At 32.2% G+C, this 10,970-nt stretch overlaps 2 protein-coding genes across 3 annotated transcripts; one reads left to right on the top strand and one right to left on the bottom strand.

Annotated features, from left to right (window-relative positions):
* The first annotated feature begins 77 nt into the window (after positions 1-77).
* On the top strand, positions 78-3,469 carry LOC128165643 (uncharacterized). 2 transcript variants are annotated; one of them, XM_052830374.1, is made up of 4 exons: positions 78-218; positions 1,017-1,694; positions 2,494-2,557; positions 2,678-3,469. In XM_052830374.1, exons 1-3 carry the CDS (start codon positions 149-151, stop codon positions 2,508-2,510), a joined length of 765 nt encoding a protein of 254 aa, XP_052686334.1. In that variant the 5' UTR covers positions 78-148; the 3' UTR covers positions 2,511-2,557; positions 2,678-3,469. The 2 variants fall into 2 exon arrangements, with proteins under 2 accessions (XP_052686334.1, XP_052686333.1); XM_052830373.1 differs by having other exon boundaries at positions 85-218; positions 1,014-1,694.
* Positions 3,470-6,588: 3,119 nt separating this feature from the next.
* LOC128168145 (protein IMPACT homolog) lies at positions 6,589-10,632 on the bottom strand. Its single transcript, XM_052834257.1, has one exon. The coding sequence runs from the start codon at positions 10,332-10,334 to the stop codon at positions 9,492-9,494; it is 843 nt and encodes a 280-aa protein (XP_052690217.1). The 5' UTR covers positions 10,335-10,632; the 3' UTR covers positions 6,589-9,491.
* Positions 10,633-10,970: the final 338 nt, after the last annotated feature.

Genomic DNA, 10,970 nt, shown 5'->3' with positions numbered 1-10,970 from the left:
GGGTAAAGCACGTATTATTACAATTCGAGATTTCAGAAACATAATTTTAATATATTCCCAGATGTCTTTTTAAATTGTGATTACCTGGCCAATGTTCAACCAAGAAATTAAGTGTACTTTAAAACCGACAAGAGATTGATCAGTTGATATGAAACTGAGTAAATGTGTCAGCATTTTAGTGATCTACTCCTATGTCTTATTAGGTGTAGTACAGTCAGGTATGTACTAAAATTTGTAAATTAACACGTTAATAAACATGATCTAGAAACTTATTTAATTTGCATTGCACATGAAATACTTTTCTTTTTGCTGATGTATCTGTATTAATAATTTAAGGTATTTGTGGTTTTACATGTACCGTACTGTAATCAACATGTACTTGATTCATTATTTCATCCAGTTGTCAATGAGTAGATATTTCTTTTTGTGAAGAGTTGGTGTTTTCTGAAAATCTACTTTTAAATTATCATGATGTACGTTCTCTCAAGCCATAGTCTTGAGTCTGTATATTGCCAAGAGCTGCTTCATCACAAAGTACTGTAAAGCTGAATATTCACGTGTCATCTGTTACGCTAAGTTTAAACTTGTTTTAATTTTACACACAGCGTGCTGTTACTGCATCAGCATTAAGCAACATGTCTTACGTAAACTGCGATTTGATGATCAATGAGGTCGCATCTATTCTAAGGTCATTTCGTTCTCCACCTATCCTTTACTCACTTTGGTCAATAGTTTAAAGAACTAAGAGATATTCTAAGACTTGTATCATACAACCATGGCCAGATGGGAGAGGATCGTACATATGGGTATTGGTTTATGATGATGGATGCTCTCATACAAATGTTTTGCAGACAATACAGTAAAAGTATAAAGAAGAGGATTTGGGGCACTTATGCTGTGTATGAGTTAATCACAAATGATTTAATTTAATGTTTCATTTGATTAATTATATGAACATACACGTACCATGTACACATGTACTATTATATTTCTTGAATTGGACTTTCTTTTAGAAGATCTGGCTCTTAGCCTTGAACCAACCACATTGTCATCACTGGAATCTCTGTCTTTAGACAAATCACCAGGGGAAGTAACTGCTGCTCAATATGTCCCTCTTCTATACCCGTCCAGTGATCAGTCTCAGATAGACCCATCTGTCATACAACCATCTTTTACAGAGTCATTTAGTGGAACAGAGAATATCAATCAAGCAACATTAAACAGAAGTATTTACCCCTCCCGAACCAAAAATGCTGCTCAAGACCCTTATCAAACCACTGGGGAGGATTATGATTTAACTAAACTTCTTGGATCCTCAAAAACCGCTCATCAAAAGACATCTGCCATTGAAATCAGTTCAAGTTCACCAATATCGCTCACATTACAACCTCATGTTTCATTGTCTCAAGACCCTGTCTCATCTAAAACCTCTGCTCAAGGCACAGAACCATTGCATTCCGTAGAATGGACTTTGTATGACACTATGCTCAAAACTCAGGACTCTCATGAAATTCAGAGCCAACTTGCAGCCATGACTATTACCAGCTCAGTATTTAGTTCTACTAGTACCTCTGTGATGAATACAACAAAAACCAGCAAGGGAAACAATTCATGTATACCAAGGCCATGTCCATTGTCAACAGATATATGTACACCACTAAAAGGAGGAAAGTTCCACTGCTCGTGCAGACAAGGTTTGGAAATTAATTATACATTTTAATTTGTCAATATGTACATGTATGTATTTGCCCCTTTTCTTCTTTCGATGCTTTTTGCAGCAATTTTAAAATGAGAAAAAAGTATGTGGGATGAGAATTGTAAGAACCTACATGTAATTACAACATGTCTGATCAAAGAAATTCATGCTAAGGTATAGGGCCAAAATAAAGTTATTGTTTGATTGGAATTGCCTCCTGCCTCATTGAAATTCACCAATTCACCCTGCTGATAAAATTTTAATGGCCAAAAATTAAGAACTTTTTATTTTTTATATGGAGATTTTTATTTTTTAACAATTTTTAATAAGTTAAACTTCAAGGTAGAAAAAAAAATTCACCCCCTCCCTTCTGGGTCTAGAAACCCCAAGCTACAATATCAAATTTTTTTTTAAGGTTGGCCTTATACCACAGGAGAAGCAAAAACTCTTTAAATGTCTACATGTAAAATATATTCACCATATTGCTAACAAAACTGATTTCTTAAAAAGAACAAAAACTTTTGTGATGTGATACAAAAACAATCTCTGCCCATGTTTTGTAGTAAGCATTTACATGCATGTTGGAATAAAGCACTGAAATATCCTTTATTTAGAGCATAGGGATCTTTCTAATACTTCTTGTTGTCATATTTCTGTCTTTACCCCTCTCTCTCTTTGAACTTATTAGAAATTATTCCCCCATATTTACAAAAATTCACCTGTAAATCGGAAAAGATATTGAATATGTATGCGTGACATTTTGAGTTACTGTAATGATTTGTGTGATTATTTTACAGTTTATGGAAGAAGATGAATACAGCCCATTTATTGTGGAAAACAGATCTCATAAACAGTGAAAATGAAAGCAACTGTTAGTAGAAATAGGTTACATATCAGTATCATATACTAATTAAAAAACAACATATTAGTCTTTTTAATATCAAATATACTTTGTTCTGATATATTATCTATTTTTTCCAGAGACAATGTTCTTTAAGAAAAAACAACTTAACAAGATTTACAAAAGACGGGTGCTACACAAATTTCATACCAACGGAAATTGATAGAATGTTATCAGTTGATATGTGGTATTTTTATCTATTCCTTTTCAGTGTTGAACAATTGTCTTGTTGTTAAAGTCACCGTTAAGATACGGAAATTTAATTTACTTGTTTTAGAGAAAATACTGTTATTGTGTAGCTATAGTTTGACTTTAAAGCTGTAGGTATTAGCATCGCACAGTTATTGATATATTTAAGGAATAAGGAATCAGAAATCATTCTTTGAGTTGTATTAGGTGATCAAATACGGGTGTGATCATATCCAATAACGCCGGAAGGGCTTTTATAATTATGATAAATTTGATCACGCCCAACGTATATGGTCACGTCATGTCATTCAAAAACTGATTCCCTATTACATGTACTTATATTTATATAATTTTCAGGTATTGTTCAAATATTAAATAATTGACATATTTATGGTAATTTTATTTCGTATTATTATGCAAATCAGGCGTGCGCTTCAGAACTCTTGGACTATACGTTACAGAATCGATTTGCAGTGTTATCGCTAAGACTAAGATGCTGAAAAATGTAAATACTCCAAAAGAAAAGGTTATAAATATTTACAAACCACACATTGGATATTTTGCTGTAAAGGTTTATTTTTAATCTGTGTTGTAATTTTCACCCAATCACACTAACAATGTTTCTAAAGGACAAGAAACATGAATGTATATCAATTTTGATTAAATAATAAAATTTATCATAGTTTGTTGGTCTATTTGAAGACACAAATACATTACTAGTATATAGACAAGATTTACGTCATCTTTTTGAGACACATGCGAAACTCTTTATATCTCTTATGGAACAACAAAATATATTCCATTGTTTATACATGTATGTACATGTATATCTGAATTATTCAAATCAGGGACGTGTATACGTCCCTGTTTAAATTGAGTAAAATTACACTTTTGACTTTTGACACATTACTATAATTTTTCACGTAATGCATGCAGTTGTTTCACTGATTTTTTAAATCGAGTTTAAATCAGCTTAAACCATATCTATCTATTTTTGATCATACATCCAGTGTTTTGAGTGATTTTATTGTCTTAAGGTCATTTATTTATATTAATAGGTGTAAATATATATTTAAACAGTAAAAAAATACAGGCTGTGAGGTACATGTAATAATTATCGAAGAAAAAACTCCAAAGGAAACCAATTTCATTGACGCCGTACGTGTTATTTTTACTGCAATGCCCGCTACCTTAATATGTATACTGGAAAGAACGTTTATAGTTTTTAAGGCGTCGAGCTAATGCTCGGCAGCCTTCTAGCGATCGTCTGGATTGGCAATCGTCCAAAAATTCACGCTCTGCACCGCCTTTTAAATGCGCATAAGAAATAAGTTCCTTAAAGTATTAAACGTATTACAAGATTTTTTTCTTCCATTTATTCAACTAAATTGTGTACAAAAAACCCAACTTTGCCTCCCTGGTGATTATGATGAGTTATTGTATTAAAAAAGCACCACTACCTATTTTATTAGAACATATACTGATTTTTGTTTTTAAAGCAGCAGAAAACATAATTCATATATTTTTCTATTCCAAGTCTAATATCATTTGATATGACTATTAGTACTGAAATTCAAATTATTGGTATCATTCTATATAAAAGAAAAAAATGTCAGCTCGACGCCTTCGTGGCCGTTCCGGCCTTTGATTTCAATAACTACTTTTAGCCAGGCCAAGGTAGGATCAAACAGTTCCATTTAAAATTATTGACGTTAATTTAATACTGTACAAGATAAAGCTTACAAAACATTCCATTTAATTAGCAGTATGCCTACAATTATGATCGATTAAAGAATGCTTCATTTTTTTATCACTCTTTTTCTAACACAAGTTTTATAAACACAAAATTATATTTCTCTATATATTCAGATTAAAAAGGCAAACAACTGTATATAGCAGCATGAAATAACGTTTGAAAACTGAACTGACTAAAATGGTTCCAAATATTATGTATAGTTTCGTGCATATTTTTTTTTTTTTTTTTTTTTTTTTTTTTTTTTTTTTTTTTTTTTTTTTTTTTTTGTGAGTGAATATTTTATTGGCTCAACAATTATGGTACATATATTTTTAGAACATAATTCAAAACGTTTCACAATAGAATAAATGATAAATAGCATGGAAACAGATCAATATACGAGTACTTTGGACATGGAGCTAAAATATTAACATGGATCTAAAATATACATGCATCTTAGTTTTTAACATGGTAGAAAGCATTGATCAGCAATCTTCAAACAATCAAGACAATCCATATAATACTGAAAGACTACAGTTTATAAGTTAACTAATATTGGCTGCCATAATTCGTAAAAAATGTGCATTTGATTCTTCGAACAAAGATAATTTTCTTTCGCATGAAGTTTGTTTCTTAGAAAATTTTTAAAAGCAATGAACTCAATTTGTTTGCCAGGAGATTTTGAATGAATTAGATGTATAAAGCATTTTCCAAGTAAAATACAATAATTTAGTGGAACATTTTTTACTTTGTAAATACCAAATATGACATCTTGCATTGTTAAGTGATTGACATTTTCTATATGTTGTTGCCACCAATAAATTAGATCTTTCCAGAAAATTTGTATGCTTTTACATTGGAAATATCTATGATGTATAGTGTCAATTTCATTACAGTTGTCTGTGTTACAGTTCGGACTTGGAATCAATTTCATATTAAAAAGCGACTTGTTGTGTACTATGATTCTGTGTAATATTTTGAGCTGAAGAGATTGTGCGTTAGTTTGTGTGCAACACTGAAAAGGTAAATTAAATATCTTTTTATAATCAGAGACTGGAATTTCTACTTCAAATATTTCTGACCATTTTTGAATACAGAGAGTAATTTCCTTACAACTGTTAATTAAAATCCAATATGCATCTTTACATTTTAATTCACTTAATGGTATAAGTTTTCCTTGAACAGACAAGGAGTGCATTATATTCCCTTCGCTATGGGGAGGATGTGTTTTGTCTTTGACATGTTTTTTCCAGTTATTTGGGATAGAGGAAAGAAGACTGTTGTATTGAAGAAAAGAGGGTTTAAATTTAAATTTTTCGTAAAACTCATCTAAGGTTAAGAAAGAACCATCATTGTTAATAATATCTTTAAAAAACATTATACCATTTTTATACCATTCAGAAAAAAAGATTGATTTATTGTCGATGCATATAAAATTGTTAAACCACAAGCATTCTGTAAAAATGGGTGGGTTTATACTGATTTCATTCATACAATTTCTAAATATTTTCCAAGAAGTAATTATATTATAATAAAAGGTAGGTAACTTTGCTGGAAAACTTGGCAGGCTACATCTTGTTAAGAGAAGATCAGTAATTTCTATTTTACTAAAAAAAGCATTTATTAATTTTTTCCATTTTGCATCACTCTCACTAAAAAATCTTTTGATCCAATTTATTTGAAGTGATTTAACTTGAATTTCAAAATTTGGAGCTTTTAGTCCACCATCAGCTAACTTTTGACAGCTAATAGTATATTTTATTTTAGGGATCTCCGAATTCCATATAAATTTATTTATTTCTTTTTGTACTACATTAATTATGTTTTCTGGTATTGGAATGACAGAGGCTAGGAATACAAGTTTTGACAATGCTAATGTTTTCACAATTAAAATTTTCCCTAAAAGTGATAGATTACGCATTTTCCAAAGATTAAGGGTTACTTTTAAATCCTCTAATTTGGTTTTTAAATTTTTGTCGACAGCGTTATTTTCATTTTCACTATTGAACCAAACACCTAAGGAGAAAAATTCCCCTCTGGACCATTTTACTGGCAGAGTGCCTGGTTTATAATTTCTTTTCGATCCTATCCAGATTGCTTCTGTTTTATTCAAATTTATTTTTAGTCCAGATAATTTATAAAACCTTTGCATAATGTTGAGAACTTCATAACCTGACTCTTCATCACTAAGAAAACAAGTTGTATCATCAGCAAGTTGACTGATTTTAAATTCAGTTTCACCTATTTTGATACCTCTTATGTTTTTATTTTGTCTTATTGCTATTGCTAAAATTTCTACACATAATACGAATAAGTATGGTGATAGAGGGCAGCCTTGTCTTACTCCTCTACTTAAATTGAAAAAATTTGAGGTGTATCCATCATTAATTATACAGCTAGAAATATCAGTATATAAAATTTTGACCCATGACTTAAAACTATTTCCAAACCCAAATATACTAAGAACTTTTTCTAAGTAATACCACTCAACTGTATCAAAAGCTTTTTCAAAGTCTACTAGTAAAATCAAGCCTGGGATATTTTTCAAATTTGTATATGCAATAAGGTCTGAAATAGTTCTGATATTTTCACCAATAAACCTTTCTTTTATATAACCTGTTTGATCAGGATCAATTAATTTTGGTAAACTGTCAATGATTCTGTTAGCTAACACCTTTGCCACTAATTTATAGTCAAAATTTAGAAGGGATATAGGCCTCCAGTTTTTTAAATTAGTTCTGTCTTTATCCTTTTTGGGTACTAGAGTGATGACACCCTTTCTTTGATCATATGACATACACTTTTTTTTAATGGAGAAATTTATACTTTCAAGAACTAAGTCTTTGATATCACTCCAAAAATATTTATAAAACTCTACCTGAAAGCCATCGGTTCCTGGGGTTTTATTAAGTTTGAAGTCGGATAGAATTTTAAGACATTCTGATTCCTTAATTTCACCTTCACATTTCTTTGTCTCTTGTTCAGATATTCTAGGAATATTTAAATTATTGAAAAAGGTTAATTCATTTTTAGTTACATTTATTTCAGATGATTTATATAAATTCTGATAATAAGTTTTTTCTTCTTCTAGTATAACTTTTATATCTGTCAGAATTGTATTGTTTACTACAAGTTTATCTATACGCTTATTTTTATAATTTCTTTTCTCAAGGGATAGAAAATATTTTGTTGATTTTTCTCCTTCTTCGCACCATTTTGCATGAGATCTTAACATGATACCTTTAGTTTTACTGTTATATATCTCTTCTAATTCATTTTTCCATTCTTGGTACTGATTGAGATTTTTAGGTGAGGGTTGTAAAACAATCAACTGCGTTTGTGATTCAAGTTTTTTATTTAGTTCTTTTTCCCTTTCTCTTTCTTTCCCAGCTTTTATTTTTGAGTATTTAATTATAATTCCTCGGAGTTCACATTTTATAGAATCCCATTTAAGATGTTTATCTTCCGTGTCTTTATATTTTTGCTTTAGAGTATTTATATTTTCATGCATGTGATTTACAAAAACATTATCTTCCAGTAAGGAGGCATTAAATTTCCAAAAGCCTGGCCCTCTCTTAGAATTTGAAGCACTATTAATTTGCAATAAGATAAGACTATGATCTGATCTAATTGAGTGTTTAATGTCTGCTTTTATAAAAGGGGATAAGAAAGATGGAACTAGCCAAAAATCTATTCTTGATAAAATAATCGGTTTCTTTTGAAAATAGGTAAATAACTTAGCATCATGATGCTGGCTTCTCCAGATGTCTACTAAATCGTGCGTGTCCATAAAACCTTTTAGATTTTCTCTATAAGTAGAATGTGGTTCACTGGTACCTCCTTTTTTGTCAAATTCTGGGTTTAAAGTGATATTAAAGTCTCCTCCTATTAAAATATTTTCATCACAAATTTCAGACAAATGATTCAACATGAAATCAAGAAACTGATTTTGTTTAGTTTTATGATCTTTAGTTGGTGCATATATATTGATAAAATAAAAGAGGGTCTCATTGATGTTTGTAGTTAGTTTTAAAAATCGTCCTTCCTCATCAGTGAATGTATCCGTAACTTTAAAATCTAAATTTTGAGGTGTTAAGATTGCTACACCACATTTATTTGATAAACCATGTGAGAACAATATTCTGGAACCCCACTCTTTTTCCCACGTGGGGACAACACTTGGTGTGGTATGGGTTTCTTGTAAAAAAACAAAATGATTTTTGTAGTTTAACTTTAACCAATTAAAGACACAGTTTCTTTTTAAGGTAGCTCCTAGACCATTGACATTTAAAGAAAGTAGAGAAAAATTAAGATTCTGATTCATAGATATTGTTGTGTGTTTTCTTTACTAAAAAATATTGAATAAATGCATAAATGTTGAGGATAATATGTCTACATACCAGACATTGAACCAATACAAACAAAAACGGAAAGGGGGTGCAAAAAGAGATGGAAAGAAAAATTAACAAGAAGAGAATATTTACAACAAAATGTATATGACACATTTTAAATGTAGCTCTGCGACTTACTTGATAATGTCGTGTTGAATATTTATTTGAGCTTTACCAATTCAATATTCCTGATAAATGTGTATGCCGTTACAGAAAACAAAACATGTGTATACTCAATATCGGAAACATCAACATGACTATAAAAAAAAACCAAAAATAGAAGCTCGGATATCCGAAAAGGCGGACCGAGTAGGTATAGATGGGGAACTAAAAATCCCGGATTAATGATAAACTTAAATAAATGATACCTGTATCGATACAAGATTATGTATATATATGTATATATATACATATAAATAATATAAGTATGTAAATAAAATAATAAATAAATAAGATTTAAATATCAGCACGAGGCATTCGAAGTCTGGTTTGTGCAATAGAAGTGCATGTGAATACAATTAAGTAGACAAAAATAAAGTAATAGTTTTGTCAGTATCTCACCCAAGTAAAGTATACCAATTAATCACTCAGTTTGCGCAGTGCATCAATCGCTACATTTTCCATAATGGAGAAGCGCCGCAATCCAACGTGTTTTGCAAAGAGTCTAGTGACAACGACGGCCGCGTTCTCTATGTTGTTGTCGCGCAAGGCACCGAGTATTTTGCGACCAGCGCCGTATTCGCCATCATCCTGGTAGTCCTCGTGGATCAGGCCAGATTTATCTCGAAATCGGTACACAAGAATGTTGTGATCCGCTCTGGCGCAGTCTGGGACGCTCACTACTTTCTTGTAGAAGGCTCGGATGTTCGCGTAAGTATTGACTGCGGCAGCTGTTGCGGTGAATTTGTTACCTGCTTCAGTAACCGGATCACTACTCACGACTTCTAGGGACTCGGTCTTCTGTTTCTCGTCATCGTCTATCAGGAGGATGTCTTCTGCTCTTGGTTTCATGACTTTGTCTCGATAGACTGTTCCGTTTTGGAAAACAAGTTTATTTCCCAGGATACGTGTGCGGACGTTATCTTCTTTGTACTTGTTACTCACCTCGATCAACTTTTTGCGGTTTTCAGTTATTTGAATGGGTTGTTGTGGGGTTATGAAAAATGGCAGTTTGGGGGTTCTGTCTTTCCTCTCTCGTTGTGCGCTCAAAATTTTCTCTTTATCAGAAAAGTTAATGAGTTTGCCTGTGATAGAGCGTGGCTTGTCTTGTCTTGTCTTGTCTTGTTTGTTCCAACCATTCCTGTGGATGTTGCTGAATTCGGTATTTATTCCAAAGTGTTCTTTTATTAGTTTTGGTATTTTGACAAAGAGGTTCTCTCCGTCTTCCTCTGCTAAATTGTGGATCATGAGGTTGTATTTCATGGATCTTGACTTCAAATCGACAATGTCGTTTTGGTTTTGAGATACTTTGCGATCTAAACTTATGACTATAGATTTGAGTAGTTGTACCTCTTCTCGGAGCTGAGCGTTCTCCTTACGTAGGGATTCCAAATCGTCAGCGTTTTCGACGTAAGTTTGCGCTAGACAGGATAACCTGTCATGGAAACCGTCCTGTTCATAAAGGTCATCTTGGATTTGCGCAACGTTTTTGGTTAAAGAAGCTGCTATCTCTTCGAGGGGGTTCGCGTCCTGGCTTTCATCATTGTCGTTCCTGAGAGAATCATTTCCCATTCTACGACTACGACCACAACCGTTTGATAGACTACGACCGGAGGGTAGACCACGACCGTTAGACAGACCTCGACCGTTAGGTAGGCCTTTGTATTGTGCCCACTCAGGTATAACGCTTTCCCTAGTGGACTCATGTTTACCAGAGCGTTCCAACGGTGAACAGTTTTTACGGTTGCTTTGTTGTCTTGTTTTCATACCTGACATAATGCAATGTTAAACAAAATCCAGAAATCCACAAAAATCCCACAAACTTGAACGAATACACTTTAGAATAGTTTCATACCACACTACACCTCACTCTTTAGAAAAAGTTTCCGATCACAAACG

The sequence above is a fragment of the Crassostrea angulata genome, chromosome 10 (genome assembly GCF_025612915.1).
Source record: "Crassostrea angulata isolate pt1a10 chromosome 10, ASM2561291v2, whole genome shotgun sequence".
NCBI lineage: Eukaryota > Metazoa > Mollusca > Bivalvia > Ostreida > Ostreidae > Magallana > Magallana angulata.
Note: the sequence above shows the minus strand (reverse complement) of the source record. Positions and strands in the feature narration are given on the sequence as shown.